At 34.7% G+C, this 27,256-nt stretch overlaps 1 protein-coding gene across 1 annotated transcript in view; it reads right to left on the bottom strand.

Annotated features, from left to right (window-relative positions):
• Positions 1–27,256, bottom strand: part of LOC118183653 (fat-like cadherin-related tumor suppressor homolog) — a 1,041,784-nt gene that overhangs the window by 329,094 nt on the left and 685,434 nt on the right. The window contains exon 4 of the mRNA XM_085816972.1: positions 23,689–27,017. Coding sequence (XP_085673098.1) covers positions 23,689–26,989 — 3,301 coding nt within the window. The 5' untranslated portion in view covers positions 26,990–27,017. The remainder of the gene's footprint in view (positions 1–23,688; positions 27,018–27,256) is intronic.

The following is a 27,256-nucleotide window of genomic DNA, read 5'->3' as shown; positions in this document are numbered from 1 at the left end:
TCATTAAAAGGCAAGACCCGCACAAACAAAGCAGTTCTTAGTTAAATAAATAATATAAATGAAATACATATTTTCGAAGAACGACCGTACACGAAAGAACGCATATTTTATTCTTGAGATATCATTAGAAAGTTCAAGACGTCTCCTCTTAGGAAAAGACCGTCGAAACAAACAAATAAATATTAGAAACAGGTAAATATTTCACTTCATATCGGATGAAAAATACAGCCCCCTTCTGGGGGAAAAAATAAAAAAAGAACAAGTCGAATAATAAGCTTTATTTCGAAGGTCCTTTAAGTATTCGGAAGTCTTTCAGGAAATCTTCCAATTGCGAAGTTTGCAATTTATTTACCTTTTTAGAGACTACCGAAGTCTGCATTAAGAGTGGAAGCGTCGCTCATATAGAGTCAATAAGCTACACAATTCTCTCAGTAACAATGGTTAAAGTACGGCGGTTAAATTCGACGGAAAATAACCCTTTCGAATTTCGTAAAGAGATGCGGGTTCGTTCTCTTCAGCAGAGAGATAGAACGAGGCAGAAGGAAAGATAGGAAGAATGGAATGCTCCATCCATTCCTTTCCAGATGTAATCAGTGGGAAGGACAGTAGAGAGTAAAAGATTGGTGTTACATTAAGTATGCCGTAAACAATGAAATATTATAATTGAGATCTAGACATGCAAATCATAAAAGAGTCATTTTAATTCATTTGGATACTAAACATATTAATTTTTATTTAATAATTATGAAACGTATCTTAAGAAACCCAGGTTCGACTTTCACCATCGGAAATGTAAACCGCTTTTAGCGCTACAGGAAAATGATCTTGGTAAATGATAATGCTCGGAGGTTTTATAAGTGCGAAAAATTCAACCTTAATTTGAGTGCTGGATGGAAAACTGGTTTTCAATGAACAGAGGTCCTCGTCTATTGTCTCGGTATTGAAAGCTAAAGAACGGATGAATGTAATCTATTTCCTGAATTTCAAGTTTGCATGCTTCTCTTATATTTAATATTCAAGTTAACTGCATTCCCAAAAACATCGTGTTTAGAAATTAAAGTTTTCTTGAAAAAAGATAAAAATGAATTACAGTGTAGACATACAAACAACTTATTTAATGAAAAATAAAACTAACAGCGTTACAATTTGTGAGCTATTTTAGCTAGCTATATTTATTGAGCTATATTCGTGAACTATATTTTATAGTACTCGTGAGCTAGATAAAAGTCACTTCTAAAACTTCCTCATATGATAACACCATCTGTTCTCTAAAAATGTGTCTCGTTAACATGCTTCAGTTTCAGTACTTGAGCGAATAAAGTAGGAAATTTTAAAGAAACAAGATTGGTAGAAAAAAAAATTGCAGGGTTCTGCAGTACTGCTGCGTAATAAAATCAAACTCTTTTTAGTTCCACAAATGTAATAATAATAAATTTATGAGAGAAATGACTAACAAGTAGCTTCTTGGTAGGTTTTTCGCAGCATTTCCCATGTAACAATTACGGATATACTTTCATAAATATTTTCAACAGTTAAAATGTCAAAACAATAATGAAACAATTAAACGCAAAAATGAACACCAGAAATATGTCAAATTTCAAATTGATACAGTCAGACTCAAAGAAAAAAATTATATAAATATCGAACAAAAATTCTATAAGAAATTTCGAAGCCCATTTTAAAACTGCGCAACACTGTGTGGCTTTTGCGAAAGAATTGTCTATAAAAAAACTAAAATGTGTATCTAAGCACTCCAGTAAGACAGAAAGAAAACACAACTGTCTTTTCTTTGAAAGAAAAAGAACACGAACCAATTCCTTTACTCGTCTCAGCCATTTTTTCCCCTCTATCAGTTTTTTTTTCCACGTGCCAAAAATGGAAGTCCTTTCTGGGACAACGAAAATTGATGGAAAAGAAAGTTCTCCCCCCCCCCGAAAAAGTGTTCAAAAGATATATATTGGCGAGAAAATTTCTGAAAAGAAATAAAAGAAGTTGAAGAGCCTTTGCAGAAACAAAAGAACATGCCCTGACATCACGTTTTAACGGAAACGTGAGCAAAGCATGGTAGATAAAGGAGGAAAACGAAAAAACAACAATGCGTGAACACCCCCCCCCCCGAAAGCTAAAAAGTACCAAGAGGCCACTAGTGAAAGGATCCATTCAGGACACGTGACCGCAATTCGCGTTGTCATCAAGTTTTCCAGAGACGTTTCAATTTTAAAGGACAAAGGAAAGATGAGAAAACTAAGAATGATATCTTAAAGGTACAGATGTCCATGGCCCCGGAAGCTATTTGAATAGATACAGAGCTGGTGAAGAACAGCAATATTTGTCGGCAGAAAAATACCTATACGTTAACCAGAGAATGGCCTTATTGAGAATAATGGAATATGTCAAGCACTCACTACAATTAAAGGGGCACAAACAAGAAATGAGAAACTTTCGTTAGATACGAAGAATTTTCTCTTTTTCAGATTGGAAGTTATATTTGGCGGAATCATGTGTAAGCAATCAGCATTATTATACGCGAATAATTGAAGAAAATGAAGAACGTTTATATCGTGTTACTTCATTGTCTGATACATCAGTTAATTACTTTGTTGCAGCAGTCTTTACATTTTAGTTTCATATAAAAGAAAATATTTTAGAGGATACTGTTTTGGCATTTCTATTTTCTAAATAAATAAAATGAAAACAGGAGCAAAAAACTAACAGCAGTCGACATACAGCAAAGGAATCATCATGCTCATAGTTCCACAGACATACAAAGGTACGCAAGTTATTAAATACAGCAAATCAAACGAGAATTAAAGAGGTACTGTTCTCCATAAACGATCTCTGTAAGCTAAATACAGACGTGTTCGTGATATTGAGAAATACATTCAGAACTCTCCCCAGCTGGTTACCCTGTATGTCTCAGTTTCGAACACTAGTTAAAGCTACTAATATTCAGCAATTTTACTCAGCACTCATGCTGGGTTTATATTAATAATTAAGTAGAATGACAAAGAATTTTAAACCTAATAAAATAGTATTTAACATTCAACCACGATCACCTACACATTCTCTGGCACGCTGTATACTGTTCAAAAACGAAAATTTATATGTTTGTTTTAAGTATTACCTAAGAAATTTTAAGATCCAGCAAGTATCTTTAAAGTATCTGCGCCTATTCCATTATATAAATAAATTCCAAAATTTATTTACATTAATAAATAAAAATTCTACGATTTATTTAGACTAATTAATAAATACGCTGCTCCGTAAGCATTAATTCAACTTCTATATCGACATCACCCGCATATATGAACAGCAGTACATAAATAAATGACGCGAAATATTAATAATTTCAAAATTAACGACACTCATTAGACGTAAGGAGGATAGTAACACATTAAAGCTATAATTGAAAGGTAACGTTTGCATAGTTCAAGGCAAGTAGGAAAGTTAATAAATGAATATTAAATTAAAATATTTCCTTAGACATAAAACCGTAATGTATAATCAAAAGGGAAAATAACATAATATACTCTCTATAATTAAGCAAACGGAATTCCAGTTAGCATTAATCTATTTACATAAACCCTTCTAAAATATTTATTTTTGTGGCAAACGCAAAATGAGTCAACATGCCAATTAATGAATATTTTACGAAAGAATATACAAACATTAATTAAAATGCGGCATCAACAAGATTTCGGCTTCTCTTCATCTCTCATGATAAATATTCACAGAAGTTATTCAAAACAGTTTTAATAATTCTATGTTATTTCAAAGCTTAGCCTAGTTTTTATAATTACACTTATCATACCGATATGCCCCCGCTATATTTGTTTACATTATTATTATAATTAAAGATATTCAAATGAAGTTTATGAACAGCAACTCTTAATTTTATTGCACTCATGAGCGGCAAATATAATATCTTACTATAATATTCATCACTTCGGAGGAATTTTTCTGATTATTCGAGATCTATCATCTTAGCGGCGAACTATAACTCCCTCCTCAATTATATTATAATTTTCATAAATACAGAAATTCTTTCGATGGTTTACACCAATTTAGTAACATAACAATTAACACTTACAACGCGAAAAAACAATTTCCTCAATTTTATTAGTTGTGGCCAGAAATTTTTTAACGATCCCTGAAAATTCCATACACCTGGTCTTAAAAATTAAAAATTAAAATAATAAAAATCTCTTATCAAGGGTTGCCATACAATGGTAAAATATTTTGAATTAAATCTGAACTGCTGTGAAGTTTTTTTTAAATATTTTTTTCGGTTAACTGAAAATTAAACAATACTAATGTTTAATTAAGGTTTTAAAAGGGTCCATTTTATTTATAAAATTACATAAATTAAATTACCATATTTGATATAATTTTAACATAATTTGATTCTACGAAAAAGTTAGCAAATAAAAACGCACTTTTCATTATATAACAATACAGTTCTTTTAAAAAAGCATTCAAAAGTGCGATTACAGATGAAATAACTATTGAAGAAGAGTTCGTTTGGAAAATACATTTTAAAAGAGACTAATGTCAGAATAATGTCAGGAGTTTTTCACTGATCATTTGAAAGACTCAATTTTCTGAAAGCGTTAATTAACAATTTAAAGGGTCTTCTGCCTTTGTCGCGGTATAATAAAATCTGATATCGGAGCATAGTTTATCTAAGAATTTTTAAAACATTCTTCGAAATTCCCTTATCATATTTTCTTGCAAAATTTAAGCTTTCCTATCAAAATGATGTCTTTACAATTTTATAGCTTTCAATCAGGAATTGTACTGTCAAATACGAAAGGTGGCTGTATTAAAAACTTTAAAATTATTTCACAGATGGTTCAAAACAGAATTTTATGGATCGCTTGAGCTTCCTAGAACATGCATCTAGAACGTACGATTATTTGATTATTAAGTACGATTAAATATTAATTCTATTCTTATTTCTCATAAAACTAGCTCCACGGCAGTATGGAGTGGCACTAATTAAATTCCTGTCCATTAATATTTAAAATTTTATTTATATTTGCAGTATTTAGGAGATATTTTGAGGCGGGAATACTAAATCAAAATGCATAACTAAAAGCCTAATTTAACTAAGAAATATACAAAATTGTATATTTGATAATACTAACAACGCACACACACACACACACACACACAAAAAAAAAAAAAAAAAAAAAAAAAAAAAGAGTCATTCGGTTTCTTTTAAACATTTAATCTTACGTTACATTACTTCGATTACTTCATTCAACAATTGGTGGACAACACCAAAATTAGAATATCGGTGATCTACACCATAGGAAGCAGTTCAGAATTACAGAAAACAACTGGTAGACAACAGCCAAATATACAATTCAAATGATTGATGGATGAAATCAATTCTTCTACAACTGTGTTTCAAATGATCATCTAAATTCAGATAAATTAAAAACTGAGAGATTTAAAAACTGGAAAGTGGGAGAGTTATCGAGTGATATGATAAAAAGTCAGGAGTCTTCCGGTTTCACACGAAGCGTTAACGAATTCGCTAACCCTTCTACTGACGCCTTTGTTACTAATGTCTTTAAAGGTGGCCAGACGGGAAAGTGGTTAGTGACCCTTGTGTCAGGATTAGCATCTGCATGTACACATTTAACAAGTCCAGACAGTCCACGCCAGTTCCTCCTTTTCCCTACTTTTTCTAACACAAGATTCTGTTTTATTTTAACCGTGATTCATAAGAATCTTTTAATTGCTTCTTTGTTAAAATTTATGTAGTTCCTAACATGCTTCTCTTTTCCCGAACAATATCCGATCTTACTTGTAAACTCTGCGAAGCTCTTAGCAGTCCCTTCGGCTGCGTTACCGGGGCAGGGTGGAGTACAGAGTAGATGGTTTCTGCCAGGAACCACAACACAGTGCGGGGCCAAAGCCAGGTCGGTGGTCTTCCAGAGTGGCGCTCACTCACTCATCGTACCGAAGAGCACGGGTTCGAATCCCGGAAAAGGCATAGATGTTAATTGTATGTCTCTTCACAGGAAGTAACGGTGGCCGCTTATTAGGTGCCTCCATAATAAAATGATCACCGCTTCCGGTCTTAGTAGAGACCAAAGACCAAAATCGTTATATATAAAGAGAACCGGAACTTAAAAAAAAAAAGTTTTAGGCACTCAGGAAGTTAATTTAAATGTGCTATATGCAGTGGCGGTTTTACTATATTTGGCGCCCTCGGCGAAAATGTTTCCACCCCTTTCTCCTAAAGGCCAAATACAGCGAAATCACTGTAGAAAGTTTTACGAAACATGTTTTTTGTGATATAAAAAAAAACTTGATTACTCGAGGCAGCGCACCTCTGTCGTGGGCGGTCGCTTTATCTTGCCACCTCCATTATTGGCTATATGGGTATTCTAGGTCATTACTATCTAATAATAATGCTATTTTTGTTATAGAAATATGACTGAAGAAAATCTTATTCGCAGGTGAGCATTTTTAACCATCTATTATATGCTTTCCAAGCCAGAGCGAAGGAATGGAGTTCGAACTATAGTTAGCTCGCGATTAACCGAAGGCGGATTGCAGATTAATCGAACTTTGTCGTCCCCCCCCCGAAAAAAAGCTTAAATTTGTTTATTGCGAAACGCTGGAAAAATTTCTATCACGAAGCATAATATCACGAAGCGAATAAAGCAAAATTTTTACGGTAAATATGAAAAGGGAAGGAAAATACGAGGGATGATAGCAATTACAGCAGATGATGATCACAATAATTAGGAATGTTTTTACTCGCAACAGTAAATAATTTAATTGAACATAACCTGGAATACATAAGCATTTTTCAATTATCCGTTAAAAATACAATGCTAAACCGAAATAAATAAATAAATAAAAATAAAATAAAATAAAAATAAATAAATAAATAAAAATAAAATAAAATAAAAATAAATAAATAAATAAAATAAATAAATAAATAATAATAATAATAATATAATAGACAGCCATTTATCTTCTTTTCCCATCGAGTTCTATCGAAACACAAGAATAGTGCAAATAAAACATTGTCCGTTCTGATTGTTTTGATTTCGAAAATTATTTAAAAATACGAGTAAACTTTTAATAATCTTTTTCTGTCATCTATAATAATAAAAGCAAGTGTAATGTGTCTGTCTGACCGAGCTCTCCAGCCAAATCTATCGCACGCAGGGACCTGGAATTTTTTATACGGAAGCACAAAGGGGCTGGCCACCAGACCTCGAAGCCCGATTTTCGATTTTTGAATTAGAAAAATTTAAAAAAAATTATTTATAATTAATTAATCACGGTTTTTTTGACTCACTGATATTATTATTTGTTTTCAAATAACGTTCGATTGTAACAATTGATTTCTTTATTCTAGCGTTAGTTTGCTGTTTTGACGATACATTAAATCGATTAATTACAATTCATTTCTTTTTTGTAGCTTGTGGGGGGGGGAAGAGAGAGAGACAGTCTACATGTCCTACACTACTATTCCTGCGCTATTCACTTATCTGCATTTTCTAAATGCACGGGCAACGCCGGGCGGGTACAGCTAGTACTTGATAACTCTCTCATTAAGACGGAAGAACTTCGCGGTTAAATACCGCTCTTCCTCATTATGTATTCAGACGTGATTCTAAAACTACGTTCTGGCCGGAAGTACTTAGTTGAAGTTAAGAATCGACAGGAAAGGAAGTTTAACTCAAAATTTAACTCTTCATAAAATTAACATAATCCTTACAGTACATTCAAAAGCACACATAAAAGCACATTAACATTACTATATAATAAATTTCAGAGAAATTATCAATTTCACTAATATTCTTATAAAAGTAAGTATACTCAAGCAAAATAATTTCTTATCCAAGCAGATATTTTACACTGTTACTAGCTGGAAAAGTAGGGGGAGAAATATGCTAGTTAATAAGGTTCTCTCTAGATTTTACAGCATACGAATTAAAAATGTCTGACATGCACTAATAGGAAAGTATTTTCTACGATTTCCCAACAGATGTTATCCATAACAGAACTTCACAATTATTTTCCTTTCCTCATAATGTGATAAATTACTCAAACAGTGGTAATGATTTTAAAATTTACATGAAGTTTTTACGAATGAAATAAGGTCCTAATTAGTGCAAGTATAATTACATTATCATTATGTAGATAAATGATAATAAGTAATATTACATTAAAAATTAAATTAAATTAAAAATTAATTAAAGAGAGAGACAGTCTACATGTCCTACACTACTATTCCTGCATTTTCACACTTATCTGCATTTTCTAAATGCACGGGCAACGCCGGGCGGGTACAGCTAGTTTCTAATATGTTTACTCCCTTTCCTGTATTTTCTTAATTGTTCTCAGATTAAATCTGGTATCGTCACCGGTATTATCTCGGTCAATCGGATATTAACTGTATGTCGCCCCCCCCCACGCAAGCTGGATGAAAAATTTTCTTTCATTTTAAATCTGGAAATTCTTTAAGACAAAAAACTTCTATTAATGGTTTATTCTCTTTCCTGTATCTTCTTAATTGCTGTCGGATTAATTGTGTTTTGTGGATAATTCTAGTTATCGTCACCGGCATTACCTCGGTCAATCGAGTTTTGACTGTTATGTCTTCTTTTTACCCTCCAGCCAAACTCGATGAAAAACTTTCTTTCGCTTTCAATCTGGAATATTCTTTTAAGACAAAACAGCCTTTCAACAAAAAGCTTTTCAAGTTTAAAAAGAAGCTATGTTTATAGTCGTAATGCACTATACAGCCTTAAGCGGGAAACTCCATCCTCTCATAATCTCTACATTGAATGACCGAACGAAAGAGAAGAAACGTCGGATTAAACACGTCAACAAAGACCGTTCAGGAAGTACAAAAGCTACAAGAAGAAAATGATAGAACGCTTTGCCCTAGAAACGAAAACTTTGCGTCTGGGGGTCTTCCTTCAAAAATCGATTTTTATTTTTTTCCCCCTCTCTATCTCTTCCTTAACTCGTTTACCATTTTTTCCTCTTTTCCTAGCAAACTGGGACCGATGCCAAGTGTCATTCTAATAATATTCTGCTATACGTTCTTCCATTTTCGATAAATAAAAAATTGGGAAAAGCAAACGGGAAGAAAATGGGGAAGGGGCGCATAAGTAAAAATAATCGAAATAACCATCTGAGAAATGGAGGATGAAACGAACGAGTAACGAATTTTTTTCGCTTCATTCGAGATACACACTTAGGCTTACTATAAGCATTTTCCCCTGGAGAAAATAGTGTATCCATTTTTGGAATAACCTAGCCTCGGCGTTTGGTTTAAAGATAATATATCACTCAGTAGCTATTTTTTATGCTGCGTTCGAAATTCACAGCAAATATTTGCTGCTGCTCGGTGATTACGTCATTAGTTGTCCACCCCCTTCTATAAAATCCAGGAAGAAACCGTAATATCGAAAATGACGGTACTGACTTTAAATTGCATTATAACGGTTAAAGGAGCAGAAATTGGGAAATCTTTTGCAAACAGCATTTGGCTACCGTCCAACAATAATCTTGGTGTGTTCGCTGAATATTTTGTCTTCTTAATTTAACAGTTGTTTCAATAAAGGCGTAAGACATCTAAATATTTCTGTCGTTTCTTAGAACATGAAGATTCTAATGTGTTGTCCCCCCCCGACATACTTATAAAGACTTAAAATATAATTTTTAAAACAGCGTTTCATAGTGACAATCACTTGCTAAACAGCTGAGCCTTTCCCTTTATTACCACTAGAAAATAGAGACGTTGCAAAAGATAAAAGCAGGTTTTATTTCTTAAACTATTGGTCTTAGACATACATATCTAGTTACAGAATATCATACAATGAGCTAGAATATTTTCTCAAAATGGTTTCAATGCGGCACTAACGATTATATGATATATGTACAAAATCTAGGTTATTCTATTGTTACGTGCGTACGAAACCGCAATGGATTGAATGCACACAGAACCGATGGTAGATTGATACAATTTATTTTCCAAAAAGAAAAATTGTACAGTTCTGGAACTTTCCACAAAAGTACAAGTACAACTCTTCTCACTATTACAGAGCACAACCAGTGGTTACACTTCAAACAACAAAGAACGTTAAACACAGAGCAATGTAAAGCGTATCTAAAAGGCGAATCTCTCACTGAGATCTTTCAATACTCCGAAATCGGCTCTGAACTGAAAACTGAGAGCTGCTGCTCTCTCGACACTTATATTAAGTTTAACTCCGGCCGACGAGAAATCTCTAGAGCCTTCCATTTCTCGAAATTACTGGAAAGCATATACAGTTCAAGTTACATATAAGGGCCTGATATGGTTACAGTAATATATAGGGATCAATTACAGTTAATTATAGTTACGTTCAAACCAAAAGCCGGTTATAATGAAGTTCTGTATAGAAATATACGAAATTCTATCTCTAAATCAACGGCAATAACAGAGTTTCAAATTTAAACTTTTTGATAAATGAAATTAAATGCAAATTTTATATGTTATTCTTCGTGAACATACTCATGCATTTAATACTTCATAAATTTCCTTACGATTTTTAATAATCGTAAGTGAAGCGCCGTTTATAGGGAACTACCGTAAAAAACCAAAATGAAATTAATAACCTTTCTGGGCAAATTGCCCCTTTCAGCTAATAGCAATAATAATAATAATAAAGCGAAAAATTAAAAGTATTTAAAAATTAAAAAAGTATAATTAGGATGAAATAAAAATGGTTCCATAAGATAGAAGACCGCATATACAAGGAGGGGAAGAATCTGATGATATGGAGTTACTACTGTTCTGCAAGAATCCGAAGAATCTGTATCGGAAGAAGGAAGAATCACAAAGCAGATATGATATATGGTAGAAAAGTCTTCTATACATGCACAAATACCAGAAATAGCCAAAGTCAACGTCATCTGTCTTATAATTGTTTCCCAGAAGATTTCATTTCAGTCGAAAATAGAGATATACATTTATAATATAGTTTATGCATCTAAAATTAATTCTCCATCATTTACATAATAACAATGCATCTGTATAATAACATTACGCATCATTCACATACTAACATTACGCATCATTTACATAATAACATTACGCATTATCTACATAACAACAATGCGTGTAAGCATAACAATGCTATTTCTTATTTAACCTTCAAACTACAATGAGTTTTGAAAAACTTTGCACATCTAGAATCAATATTTAAGAAATAAAACCTGTGATTATTTTTTTCCTCAACACTTAAATATGATCTTTTTTACCAAAATACTTTTATAAACACATTTCTGACAATTATAAAAGCTGACAAATGGAATTTTATTAATTTTAGAGAAATAACCCTGCTTTTCGCACTAATTAATCCAGTTCATCTGAATTCGCATGAAACAGCATATTTTAAAAACCTGATTACATTATACGAGAGCTTTCTATATAACTCTTCATTTAAGTGAAACAAATGCACTCAAAAATCATCCACTGAAATTTATATTTGAGATCAACTAAGTAGCATAAACAGACTCTAAAACAAGAATTAATTAAAAGACTAAATTAATCATTTACAAGAGACTGCAATCTTATCTTTAAAATTTCCACAATATAATGATATTTCAACACATGAGAACAACAAAAACCTGAATTTGTTTCGTTATCATTAAAACTTTTGCTTGAAACGAAGTTTTAACTGGCGGTCTCTTACACTGTATAAATATGATTTCTAACAAATGAGCTTCCTAGGTGACTTTAATTTTTACACAGAAGATACAGGATTTTAAATGTTTTATATTTAAGAAGAAATGGTTGAGCTCAGCAGTTGCAACATTTTGGTATTTAGAAGCTGCATAAATATTTCGTAACTTATTTCTATTTAATAATATTTTCTTTCGACTACTACGAAATGTAAGGCAAAGAGTTGTTTTTAGAATTGAATTTAAGACGATATATCATCCTTCCAAAAACAAAACATCGATGGAACAAATGGAAAACACTGTAGACCCTGAACAAGGATCAAAACAATTCCTTGAAAGCAACATAAACATTAGAAAAGAGCATCAGACAAGAAGATTCAAGTTTCTAAAAGCAGCTTTTCGCAGGGAAATTGAATTCAGGTACCATATTTTAAGCCCTAGACGTATTCTCCTCGAAACTAAATTCCAGCGCGTTTATTAAATTTGTGTTTCTCCAGAAAACAATCCTTTGCAACTGAATAGAGAAGGTAGATGATGAAAATGCAAATGCCAACAGCGTTTCCCTTAGCCTATAGACACGCTGTGTGCTGAGATCAGAAGCGGAAAAGGCGCTTTTTATAAATATTACCTTCATTAAGAACTTTGAATGAAAGGGTTCCAACATCGGAAAGATGATGATGATATCCTTTGAAAATTATTCATCGCAAGCCTCCCCCTCTTATGCAATTTGGCAAAAATCCCAGAACCATTCGATCCGATCTTTCTATTCAATGCCCCAAATGCCAGCATTTTCATTGTTTGGCAGAAGCATTAAGAATCACATGGGGTTTCAAACTTCCGTGTTAAGGACCGCTGAACTCTTCCGGTCCTTTCCATTACAATTAACACCATCAAATTTAGTACAGTACAAGAATTATATATATGCACTTTCGAGGGTCGTCTGAACTACAAAGGAAAATTTACATGACGATGCTGATGACGAGAGAGATACGTTTCAGAATTTATGAGATGCACACGAATTGAAAAGGAAGCTCGATTCGTTAAATTCTGTGCCATTGAAGATTTCGGACGCCAGGAAAAGTTTAAAAAGGAGATTGGGGAAAACTTGCAATCAAGTAAATACATTATGAAGCTCCATGCGCAACAACAGTTTAATAAAATGCGAAGATTTTACTCTAGATGTTTCTTTGTATTACAAAATGAACGTTGAGCTTGAGCCTTATATTAAATTCAGTAAGTGCAGACGAAGTTATCTGAGAAATCCAAGTGAGTTATGCACAAATATCCCTTCAAGATAAAAATTAGTCTATTTTAGGTAATAATTAAGCTCACCTCTCCCTAAAAATAGCTAAAAGAATTAAAAAAATGAAATTGCAATCAGAAAATTTCAAATTACTGTCTAATACTTCGAACAGCTTACAACTAATATTTCAATAGATAAATAAATAAGAGTTTGAAAACTTAAAAATTACAAAATTACTGAAAAAGCGCTAAAATCTGATCTTAACATGTCAATCGCAGTTAAACACCTGAAGTAATTTTAAGTAAGCAAAAAGCCTAGTAGTTTTTAAGCCTCGGAGAAATTAAAGAAATGAAACACAACTGATTTTGTAATTTTATTGAAAATCATAATTACAAAAGCTTCATTTTTGAAAGTTTTATTTATATCTGTTCAAAATGGCAAGGGATAAAAAACGCTCTGATATTATTGCATCGCAAATTAACTCCCCATGCAGAATTAAATTATTTAGAATGAAACTTTACAAAATAGATGAGCATTTACGTCGCAGGATCCCTCATACATGAAGTCTACAAAAAAAATTTTCCTTAAGTCGTAATATTTTCTATTTGAAATCTACGAAATTAAAACAATAAATATCTCAAAGATGTTTCTTTGGAGATGTTTAATAAGTCCCATATAGCAAACTTAATGCTTGCAACTATAAAATGTACAATTTTAATCCGTATAGGAAAAGACTGTTAGGCCATTTAAAGTCATTCAGTAGGACAAAGAATGCACCTCAGTTTCCATATATATTTGGAGTTTCCATTAAATATAAAATTACAACACCCAAGCTGGATATTCATATTTTTACGAATTAAAATTATAAATCATCTGTATAAGCATTTTAGGCTTAATAATGATTTAGGAGCAACACGGAAATTCATGCATGTACAGATCATTGAAATCAATACAAATCAATAACTTTGCCCATAACTACGTTCAAGCATTCCATTTTCACAGTTTAACTTCTGTTAATCACTTTCAGGACAACATATTTCATAAACTAGATTGTAGAAAGCTTTCGTATGAGAGGTGGTATGAAAAAAAAATAATAATAACGCTCATTACACTCAGCTCAGTTACTGCTATGAGTAAGAAGAAATCGGATTTAACATTTTTCATCTTTTCAAAACCTTTCAGTCTGAAACGGCGGATTAGAAAAGTGATTCAAAAGTTGTTCTAATCCGTTATTCCAAATTGAATGGGGAAAGAGAGAAATTTGAAGAAAGGGAAGACGAAAAGCTTGGCGAAAGGAAAGCGACTAAAATGGCAAAAAACGCAAAAATATAGGCTTTCATCACTAAAGTCTTGCTTCAATGTTAATATGGTTTCTTTTTTTGCTACGAAAGAAATTATCAAAAGATTTTCAGTCTGAATGCTTAGCTTAAGCAATCACAGGAATGAAAACGAAAGAATAACATAATATTGAAAAAATAAAAGAAAGAATTGAAAATATTTTTAAAGCTAACATTTGTATTCCGATTAACAGTCTTTCGAAAAAATATTTTGTTGAAAGTTCAAAGAAAATAAAAATATTCACTCTCTTAACAGCGATAATTTTAGCGATCATAATAATTATTTTTATTCCAGATTTTCAACATTTAACATAACTAAGTAAAAATCCTATTTATATGTTGCCCCTCCCCCAACAAAACTACATGAAGTAAAAACATGAATGTTAAATAAAAATTTATTTCCATACTGAATTCCAACGCGTATGTTTGAGCTAATGACTACAGACTTCTACCAATGCTTAGACTACAAAACTGAAAGAGAAGCAGAGAGAAATGTGACAAAAAGAAAAACCTATTCTTATTTAACGCTTCTTAACAAACAAACAAACAAACAAAAAGAGGGGGCGTTGTGTAAGATAATGGCAAAGCCCATCTCCTTTAAAAGCCAAACTGTTGCTTCTTTTAAGAGTGATCTAAATGCAGTAAGTCACTTTTATTGAAATTAAAAGCAAATAAATATAACAGTATCTTTGATCATATCCTCTCTTCCCGAACAAATTAGTTTACGAAAAAAGTATCCGAATAAAAAAGTCTCCTTGGAGAGACGAACGGTGTTTGAAGTTACGAACACTCCAGCCGGAAACAAATGATATGCAGAGGTCTTTTGAGGTAATCTCTAACACAGAATTAACACTTGGCTTAATTCTCGTCAGTTCCTCTCAGTTCTAGAAATATTCTAATATTTTCGATTTTTTTAACTCTCATTAACAAAGCCTGGTACCATACGACTTACAGGGCCATGAAGTTGGTCTGGTGAAAATTATGGCAAGACTGTGTTATAGTTACACTTGAGATTTGGATGGCTTTGACGTTTTGTTATCTATGATAATGTTTCTCAGGAAAAAATTCGAAGTTAACAATGAAGACATGGAAGTACAGCAGGATCACAAAAATAAGTTCAACAAGGAAAAGCTAAAATATCCTGAGCAGTTGTAAAGAAAGTGTCAACAGAGGAAGAGGAACGAAAAGAAGATGAGTCTAGTTCATTGATCATCGAAATGTGTACAAAATATGGAGTAAAATGCAAAGTTTCATGTTATGATATCACCCTGATGACACACCAGCAAGCTACACCATTTTCGATAACAATGTCATATCTCACTTTATTAATATTTAAAAACATAGACAACAACAAATCCCATTGGTCAAATTATGACTTAAAAGGAGGCCAAATGATTTTTACATAGGGTTAATTGGTGCCAACAGATAAAGAAAAGGATGCTTCAGGAAAGCAGTTACCTGATATTTTTACAAAAGGGAATTCTCATACAAACAATAATACCTCTTTCTCAGCACTTTCCATTTACATGAGTATGGTAGAATTAAATGAAATTCTTGTCTAATTTATCTGTTTAATATAGTGCTTGATTTTTTCTTAGATTTAATGCTTTCTATTATTTTTCTGTTATGAACTTATATTGCGCGGAAAATAATATTATAAATTTTAAAGTAGCGATTGTCAGCGCTTAATGAATTCAGGTCTACATTAATTCCTATGGAGCAAATACCGGGTGGACCAAAATAAACCTTCACTAAAGCAAGTGAAGTCTTCCATGCCCGGTTTATCTTGAGCCATCCGACGTAATATCTTCTAACGGTTCAAGTGTTCTTCACTTAAATAGGTATAACTTGATACTTCATAATGACAAATAATAACTTTAGCACACACACAAAATGTCCACCACTCCTGATATTATGAGTAAAAATAAAAACAGTGATATTACTACAGATTAAAATAGTTGCGCATACGGGAAGTAGTGTTGTGTGTGAGTGGACATTCATTCCCGGAGAAGACGTACGTAGACTTGTGACCCTTGGAGACTGCTCGTCTTGACTATCGGTAAGAGACTTTTGTTTTGACCCGAAAGTTTTACCGTATTACTTAGTGGGTTTGGTGACTTGCTGTTCGGCATGGAGGAAGGAGAACCCGGATCGCTTTATGCATTATTCGCGAAGTTTTATGCACTAAAAGAAGATGTTGATAAACTTCAAGAACTAAAGGAATCGACAGGTATTACCGAGGAACAGGAAAAATGTATTTGCTCTATGCGAGCCGAATTGGAAGCGAAACATTATATGATATATCGCAAAGATGGTGTAGAAGTTCTAAATCAGGCATTTTCTAATACTAACAATAGGCAAATTTCACAAAAATCAGACAACGGTTGGCAGGATGCACCCGTTTCAAAACGCGGTAGGAAACGTAGCAGTTCGAACGAGGAAACGTATCCCCCGCTAAAATCTGCAAATCAATTCAATTCCTTACAAGAAGTAAATTTAGATGGCAACAGAATGGAAGAGGACAATGTCCTGGAAGAAGATAAGGTTACCCCTAACCCAAATCCCTTCATTCAACCCAGACAGTATGCTGGGAAAATTCCCCCGCTAGTTATCACTAAGACCATTAACTGGAAGGATTTTAGGAAAGAATTAAAAGATAACTTAAAAATTGAAAAATTTGAATGCAAAAAAGAAGGCGAAAATATGGTTCTTAAACTAAGCTCCGCCGACGATTATAAAAAGGTGCAGGATAAATTAGAAAAGGAGGAAATTCCGTATCACACCTTTTTGTTAAACTCAGATAAATGTAACAGATTGGTCATAAAAGGACTCACCACGGATTACCAGGCTGACGAAATTAAAGAAGAGTTAGAAGCTCAAAAAATACCGATAATTAAAGTCAAACCCATCACTAGAATGAGAGACAGTATTGCCACATAGCTGCCGGTTTTTTATGTTGAAACCCCCCCCCCTAATGACGAGGGTAAGAAAATATGGCAAGTTAAATACTTATGTGATAGGAAGGTTACTATAAAATCTTACAAAGGTAGGCCCGGACCAACGCAATGTTTTAATTGCCAAAGGTACGGGCATACCCAGAAGGCATGTCATAACGAACCGCGATGTGTACGCTGTATTGAACCGCATAAATCTTTCGAATGCCCATATAAAAATAAAAAAGAACATGCAGCCCAGTGTGTCCTTTGTAACGGTTCGCACGCAGCGTGTAGTCTTGATTGCCCCAAGAGGCCTGGAAATATGGAACATTCTCCCAAACACTTTGAAAATAAGAAAATCATACCCAGCGCCATGACTGAAAAAGCGAAAAATTATACTCGCTCAACTAAGAGCCAATCAGAAAAAGGCTCCGACTCCAAAACGTACGCGGCCGCCGCCGCACCGATGATAACTAGAAATAAACCCAAGCCAGGAGGAAAAACCTCTCAAAATAATGACGAAAACGATATTGAAGGTTTTAATAGAATTATTAAAAATTTATACTCTCTGAACCTACAATTTAAAGAAGCAGATGACCAGATTGAATAAGTTAAGCGTGGCTCTTGAAGCCATTAAGATGTTTGATATGAACAATCATGTATAATCACATCCAAAACAACTTAGCATGTAACAGCAGGCATATTAACTATGCAAAATTTATGTTCTTTAACTGTAATGGCATAAAAAGTCAAGTAACTGAAATTAAAGACTACATTAACAGGCATAGCTTAGATATCGTTCTTTTTAATGAGACGCATCTCAGGACGACTGACTCCCTAAAGATCGCAAACTTCGATGTGTTTAGAAGCGACCGAATGTATAACCGTGGTGGAGGCACCGCCATAGCTGCCAAAAGGTAAATGCTGCAAATTCGCATTACCCATTTTTAACAGCATAGAAGCATGTGCGTGTATTCTGAATAGCAAAGGAGTAGAATATCTCATAGTTTCGATTTATAAGCCACACGGAAACTCGCTCAATACGCAGGATTTAGATTATATTGCAAGGTTGGGCTATCCTACTATCATCGCAGGTGATATGAATTGTAAAAATACAAATTGGAACTGCAGGACAAACAACCAAGATGGAATTGTGTTATATAACTACATAATAAACAATAATGTACAAATTTTTGCTCCTACGGAGCACACGTATTGCCCCGGTATTACCCTATGACTCCCAGCAACTCTGATATCTTAGATATTATGCTTACTTTTAATGTTTCGCAACAGCCTTATCTCAGTGTGGACAATGATCTATCCTCCGACCATTTATCTGTTCGTTTTACCCTCTACGGGCTACGACATGGATTACCACCCATGAAGACTCGGACAAATTGGATTCAATACCAGAATGAAATTAATAATAACATCACTCCTAACGCAAATCTTAACTCAAAAGAAGAGTTAGACACTGCTATACAAAACTTAAATATTAAAATCCAGAGTGCCTTAAAAAATGCGCAGTTTGTTAAAAATGAAGACATAACCCTCCCCTACAACATCAGATTAAAAATTAAAGAGAAAAACAGACTTCGGAAGATTGTTCAGAGAACTCAAAATCCGCAGGATAGAAGAAATTTTAATAAATGCAATAAAGAACTTAGGCTAATGATGATTAAGTATCGCTCAGAGGCATGGGAAAATTTTGTAGACAGCCTATCCCACACAGATTCTACTGTTTGGAGAATTAGTAAAGCGCTCAGAAAGGAGGAGAACAACATTGGCCCAATTAAACATAACAACCAGGCTTTTCATAAAGCTGAGGATATAGCAAACATCTTCGCTAGCGATTACGAAGACCAATTCACGTTAAATCAGTACCCCACCCAAATGATGTTAACATCGAAAACCATGTAAAAGATTACATTGCTGTCGCAGCGTAGGAAATCTCATCACCCCCCGACAAGTAAAAGATTGTCTTGATACTTTGAACCCAAAGAAAGCGGCCGGTTATGACAGGATTGGTAACAAAGCCGTCAAGAACCTGAACAGGAAAGGGATAATCCTCATTACAAAAAATTTAAACGCCTGCTTAAATTTGAACTATTTCCCTAGTATCTGGAAACACGCTACCATTATCGTCATAAGAAAACCAGGAAAAGACGGGTCAATTACGAGCGGTTATAGACCAATCAGCTTGCTCCCTACTCTTGCTAAATTATTTGAACGTATTATTGTAAATCGAGTTAATAACTTCATTGAAAGTCACAACTTGCTAAAGAATTACCAGTTTGGCTTCAGACCAGGTCATTCTACAGTATACCAAATCACAAGAATTACAGAAATTATCGGACAACATCTAAATAAGAAAGAGACTGTTGCTGCCCTATTTTTGGACAACGAGAAGGCTTTTGACAAGGTTTGGCATGCTGGCCTCCTTGTCAAAATGATAAATTATCAATTTCCTCCGGACCTTATTACGACAATATTCAGCTACCTAGACAGTAGAAGTTTTCAGGTTAAAATTAAAGATACTTTATCCAGCAAGAAAATTATTCAGGCCGGTCTTCCGCAAGGAAGTTTACTTTCGCCAATATTATTTTGTCTATACATCAACGATATGCCAAATATCCCAGATACTACTTTTGCTTGCTATGCGGATGACACCGCAATCATGTGCAGTTCTATTAGCCCCATCAGAGCAAGAGATAAGCTTCAAAAAGCTGTTAATATCCTCACCAAGTGGTTTTACGCTTGGAAGATCAAAACCAATGCAAACAAGTCTCAAGTCATATTTTTTAGATACAACCTCAAACATAACTAGTGTTATGTTGTTTACTTCTTTGATGGTGCCACAGTACCTACAGTTAAAAATATTAAATACTTGGGTGCAATTCTTGACGATAAGCTTACATTCAGGCCGCATATTATGTATACTCGTGAAAAAGCTCACAAAGCTTTTACTTCTACTTATGCCTTAATAGGGAGACATTCAAAATTACAACTAAGTACTAAGAGAATTCTGTATCTTCAAGCAATAAGACCGATTTTATTGTACGCAGCACCAGCATGGGCCGCTACAGCCAGATCAAATCGTCAGATTTTGCAAAGATTGCAAAATAAATTTCTTAGAACTATCACAGACTCACCGTGGTTTGTAAGAAACACTGCAATACATCGTGGAATGAAAATCAAACCATTAGATAGCGAGATCTTAATTGCCTCACATAATTTCTACACCAAATGTGATAATCACGAAAATGAAGCTATACGTAGCATAGGAGATTATGACTATACAGTCATTCAACGCTGCAAAAGACCAAGAACGATACACCATAACGAGTTATGGTGATCGATGTACATAGTGAATTTAATGTTTTTTCTACTTTTCATTGTTTACTCGTATTTATATTTACTTAATTATTGCTTAATTATTGCAAAGCGATATGGACTTTGCGCTCCCGGAGGCAGGACTATGATTTGTCTTATGTGTATAAAACTTCAACATTTGGTCAGTGCAACTATGCTCCGCCCACTACTGTTATATGCCTCAACTATTATGCCCACGCTATTTTGTTGCTCCAAAACACGGAGGAAGGAGGACACTCAGCCGTAGTACCTAGGAGGAGAAAGTTATGCCAAAGTTTTTATGCTACAGATGTGTTAAAATTCTTTTACGATGTGAAAGTTATGCTTCAGATGTTAAATCGCTATTTTACCAAAGTTATGCCACTGTTACATACTGCCACATTGGATGTCATTCAACACTTCAAGTGTACAGGTTTATTCCAATACTTGGAATTTTTTTTCCCCCACTTTTAGGATTCCTATTAAGGACAGTTATAGATAGGTAAAGACTTACCGTCGTATACCTATTGAATAAGCGAGGACCTAAGACCTAAGATTAAAATAGTCACAAAATTATTATGCAACGGACAAATAACCCAAAATATGCATACGCTTCCAGCTTTACGAACTTTTGCAGATGCGAACAGTTTTAAATATGCAGATGCTATTGAAAACGTTTGGTGAGAAAAGAAAATCATTCAAAGCGACAGCGCAAAAAGCGTTAGGCCATTTAATTTGAAAAATACGCGCGATAATAAAAAGACTTGAAAACGGTGAGAAAATAGTGAATATCGCGTGTTTGACAATCAGATCAACTTTTAAACACAAGGCCCACCAGCGCCCAATCGGTAAAGTAGCTGTACACTGGTAGTTCGGTCCAACGTTCGAACCCCGTGAACGGGAAGCCTGAATGGGCGTTTTTGCAGTTTTGTAACGTGTACACCAGCCAGTTTCCCTTATAAAATCCTCCATGAAGGTACGGGCGTTTTCGTGGTTTTGTAACGTGTATACGAGCCAGTTTCCCTTATAAAGTCCTCTACGAAGGCACATAGCCATCAAGTGCTTTGCCATAACTCAATAAATTAAATCAAACCAAACAGTGCAATGAAGCAATCAATTGTTATCAGTTAAAGGTGCAGTGCCGATGCAATTAACAGACCTGATGCATCTCGAAGTGCAACAAAGAAAGAAGTGTGCATAAGTTTAAAAAGCTCGACGCAAGCTTAATGGCAGTAGTAATGACATACCAAAATCACCCAGTGTCACCCTAGCTCTCTATGCAGATGACACAGCCATCCTAGCAAGACACAAACACCTGGTCAGATTGGTTCATAACATTCAGAGTTATCTCTCAAGCCTTGAGCACTGGCTCATTACTTGGAAAATTAAAATTAATGTCGCTAAATGTGCTGCTATGATTTTTAAACGAGCTCCCCTCCCATTAACTTAAAGTTCTTTAAAGATTATGTTCCCTGGTCTAATTCTTACAGTTATCTTTGTGTTATACTTGATTCCAAATTAATCTGGCCCCTTCAAATTGATAATATGATCAAAAAAGCAAAGGGAGTCACATCCCAACTTTACCCACTTTTAGCTCGTAACAATCAACTGTCAATCAAAAACAAAGCTCTTCTCTACAAATCTATTTTAAGACCTATTATATTATATGCATGCACTATTTGCGGAACTGCGGCTAAGACTCATGTGAAAAACTTCAATCTTTTAATCGTAGTGTAAGTAATACCCTACGATTCTAAATTTCCTTTTGCTGTTCCAGATATTCTTTTATTTGATGCAGCAGAGTAAAAGCGCTATGTCGCTCTCTTTCCATTCGACACATGTCCAACTTCAGTTCCAGCATAACTTCCATGAAGGAAGGACGTCTCTTGTTACGCTGCCATAATATGCCAATAGCTTATCCATCTTCGCTATAATTTGCTCACACCAACCTGAAAAGTGGTCTTTTACATAATTATCAATCTGTTATTTTAAAAATCACATCCTCCCGCGGAATTTACTTCTGCATTGAATATTTTCTCGTGATTACCTTGCTATATTTGCACTATTACATCAAGCCACGTGCCAATGCGCCTATTAATCTAAATCGTAAAATCTTTCCTATCCGCTTTTTTGCTTTAGTGTTTATATTATGTATAAAAAACTATAGGGGGAAAAAAAACAACCTTAAAATATAAAACTACAAAAAAGTTTAAAATTTTGAAAAATGATTATAAAAACTAAAATTTCATTTTATTAATTGTTTATATTTATCTCAATCCCTAACCTTTATCGAGCATATGTGGCTCCCTCTGGCTTGCATCAAGTTAACTAACTTATGCAATTTTCTTATTTCTGCTCACTTTATTTAATTTTGATGAGGAGGTAAATGGTTTTAAACCATAGGCACTCCGTAATTTGAAATCATTGGCATTGGCAGTAGCATTTTCCAAGTTTGAAGATCTTACTTTTTTTGGAACATCAAGACTCAGATTCGCACAGTTTAGCTGATAAAAGTCTATTGTAACCCTCTCGTCTTATTTACGACGAAAGAATAAGTAAACCTGTTCAGTTTTGAAATTTATTTCCTAGAGAAAGATGCTTCAGAAATCGGTTTGCTGGTTCATATAATATGTCAAATCCCTTCACACAGTCTCTTCATCGCAAAATCGTATTCCCTTTACTTCCGAGAGCGAGTCAGGAGTTGACTCATCCTACCCATGTAAAGATCTACTAGCCTCATCCTTATCCAATCCACTCATGCCTAAAAGACGACAATCCAATCTTATTTTTTTATAATATACTGCATTTTAAAATTTGAATTGTATTATTTATTTGTATTTTTTTAATTTCATAGCAATTTTAGCTTTTATCTCACGAATAGCGCTAAACACAGATATGCGTAGGGAATGTAGTAACATTTCACAAAGAAATTCATCGTACGAATGGTCGTCTGGTACATAACTCGTTCGTAAGTTGGGGAGCGTCTGTATTAGTAGCCGTTAATAATGTGATCTGGTATCAGTGATGAATTTTATTTAGAGTATTACAGTTAGAATATTAGTACAAATATATTTAAAAGTTATTATTTCTAAAATATAAACTATCTTACCTTGTTCATCAATTGAAAAAAATCCCATTCCGTCACCATCAAGTATTGAATATGTAAACTGACTGTTTAAGCCAGGAGGATCAGCATCATAAGCAGTCACTTTAGTCACTAAAGTTCCCTTGGGTTTATTTTCCATCACTTGACCCACAATCACTACGTCATCAAATGCCGGTGGGTACATGTTTTCATTCACGTCTTCAATTTCTACCACAAGAGCTGCCTGAGATTCAAGTGGTGGATCTCCACCATCTCTAGCGGTGATTGTAACGTTATACAATTGAATTGTTTCGAAATCCAGAGGCTTGGATAGCCGCACAACTCCCATTAAAGGATCAATGGAAAATGTATTGCTTCCAGATAAAGAATACATTACTTCTCCTCCTTCATCCAAATCTGGATCGCTAGCTACCATAACTATTACTACAACTCCTACTGGAAGATCTTCACGTACTTTCACCCAATATTGCTTGAGACTGAAGAATGGAGCATTATCATTGATATCTAATACACGGATGTTAACAACTGTAGTAGATGACAATGGATTATCGGGGGAGCCATCAGTTACACGAGCCTTCAACTGATAGGAATCAGAGCGTTCTCGATCAAGATTGCCCAATACCATAAGTAGACCAGAAGCTGGGTCGATATGAAATTCTTCAAAATCTGTTTCAAGACAGAATGTGAGAGCGGAGTTAATTCCTTCATCTTTGTCATTCGCACGAAGTCTGACAATACTGGTACCGTTCTTTGCATTTTCTGTTATGACGAAATTGTATGAGCTTTTCTCAAAAACAGGTTTGTTATCATTCACGTCATCAACATGAATGATAAGAGATTTCGAAGCACTTCGTTGAGGATTTCCCAAGTCGTAAGCGGATATATTTAAATCAAATTCTGATATAAATTCTCGATCCAATGGTGCGTCGACATACAGACGACCCGTGAACATATCTATTCTGAAAAAACTAAACTCATCTCCAGATGTAATTACATGTACCAAGAGTCCACTGAAACCTTTGTCTTTATCTCTTGCTTTAAGCCATGTTACCTCTGAACCAACGGGAAGGCTTTCATTGATCCAAACCTCAGATGGAAGGCCCATAGGAAACTCAGGTGAATATTTATTTCCAGAGACGCTAGTTGGTGTAGGCTCTGTAATATCATTATTTTTATTGTTTGCTTTCGCAAGATTCAGCTGTTTCTTGTAACGCTCTGTTACACCTACATCCCTACATTCCATTAATGCTCCTCTGTCTGCAAGTCTTTGGTTACTTCCGCTGCTTATTACCTTCAAGTGTATAGACATGACATCAGCAAAGTGAGTACCATCAGTAGCAGACACATTTATCGTGCGTTCACGAATATTCATCTTGGCAATATCACACGTAATTCTTAATACACCAGTTGAAGGCTCCAGACGAAAACAAGGATCATCATTAGAGGGTACCATCCGATACTTTACGGAACTTCCACTATCGAAGTCTATTGCTGACAGAGTAATTATTTCAGTATTTATTGGAGCAGACTGAGATACATAGCCTTCGCAGCCAACCTTTTCAAATAAAGGACGATGATCATTTACATCTCGCAAGCGAACTTTAAGCGTCATTTCTGCTTGTCTTCGATAAGGTGATCCCCAATCTGAAGCTCTAACTTTTAAAATATACTCTCTACGCATCGTCTCGTAATCTAATACTTCGGTAGCACGAATTTCACCCGTAAATGGATCCATCGTAAAAGGGATAGAATTCAAATTTGCCAAACTATATGTAATATATCCATTATCCCCTTCATCTTTATCGACTGCATAAGCCGTGTACACTATGCTACCTGCCGGCCTGTTTTCGTCGAATACTACAGAATCCATCGTGCTGTTAAAAACAGGATCATTATCGTTATTATCAAGAACTCTCACATTAACTATAGCTGTTGATTTTCGCTTTTGCCCTCTTGATGACGGATCAAAGACACTTACAGTTAGCGAGTAATATGGTTTTGTTTCTTTATCTAAGGGAGTTGCCAAGGTTAACAACCCAGACTTGCTGTGAACAGAAAAAGTACCATTTGAATTTCCACTTTCAATTCTAAATACAATCGGTCTATTTTCTGATGCAGCAGTTTTCAAATGAAGAACTCTAGATCCTGGGGGCGAAATTTCTTCAATTTCGATATCGTAATCGGCTTGAGTAAAAGTAGGAGTTACATCGCTAGTTTCAGCTAAGCGGACAGTAATAACCTGGGTTGCCGATCTCTGTGGTATACCTTTATCTTTAGCCATAAGAGTTATTGTGTAATCTTGAGGTATAGTATCATCGCGCGTCAACGGCTGCACAAGCTCGATGTTGTACTCATTGAGCTTGTTACCAGGAGTGACCTGAAACAGCCCAGCTGAATCGCCCTCAATTATCTCTAATGCCTCCAATTCTCCATGAATGCCAAGGTCCTTGTCAATGACACCTACAACAGCATATATATTTGGATCAGAAGGAGAAAGTAAAGAAGAAAAATGGCGTACAAATATTTCTGGGGGATACAAATTGACTGGCGTTACTTTGACTGTCACAGTTGCAAGGCGAGCTGCTAGTTCTTCAACACGAAATTTTATGCCTCTATCCTTGGCAATGATAGTTAACTGGTGCAATGGTTGTTTTTGGTAGTCGAGGTGTCGAGTTAACGTTAATATACCTCGCGTTGGATGAACGGCAAACTGAAGACTAGGTTCTGCCAGGCTATAATATATTTCCCCGTTTATGCCCAGATCTGGATCATGGGCACTTAATTGTAAAATGCTGCTGTGCAAAGGTTTATCTTCAGGAACACTTACATCATAAGAAGATGGATAAAATGTAGGGGTGATGTCATTTGTATCTGTTACATGAACTATGACCTCCGTCTGAGCTTTCATCTTGACAGCGCGTCGCAAATCTGATGTGATAGTAGCACGTACTAACAATCGATATGTATCTTGGTATTCTCTGTTTAGTACTGCCCTGTTACCGGTGCGAACTCGAATGATGAGAAACCAAAAATCTCCCACAAGACGGGTTTCTGCTTTGAAAAAACGCTCAGGATCACCAGCGAAGATCTTGTAGCGTATCAGAAGCGTGGGGTCCGTAACGAATATACCCATCTTCTCGGTGGAAAGAGCTTGGGTCTTTGGAATGGAATTTTCAGGAATAGTTACATTATATTGTGCTTTGGTAAATTCCAATTCGCTGAACATGGCCGATGCCACTTGCAGCAAAAGTAATTTGATAATCAGGGCCAGGTAAAGGCCCTGAATGAGGTGGAAATCAGCCATTCACTTGCTTGGGGTCAAGATAACATTTCTGAAAAGAGAAAAGACACAAAAATGAACATTTATAACAATGTTACAACAAAACATGTTAAGTATTACAGCGTATAGACAATAATACAGAAAAATAACCATGAAAGGAACACACACCGAGTTGATTCACTAATTAGTATATCATTTATCTTAACCCAGATTTAAAATACTGTCTTCAAACCTTCAATCTCACGAGAAAATTTTTTCAGTTTGATTTTCATGAAATCCTTAAAAAGGAAA

Source organism: Stegodyphus dumicola, chromosome 5, assembly GCF_044657685.1.
Source record: "Stegodyphus dumicola isolate Sdum_Otavi_A_Nest chromosome 5, ASM4465768v1".
Classification (NCBI taxonomy): domain Eukaryota; kingdom Metazoa; phylum Arthropoda; class Arachnida; order Araneae; family Eresidae; genus Stegodyphus; species Stegodyphus dumicola.
Note: the sequence above shows the minus strand (reverse complement) of the source record. Positions and strands in the feature narration are given on the sequence as shown.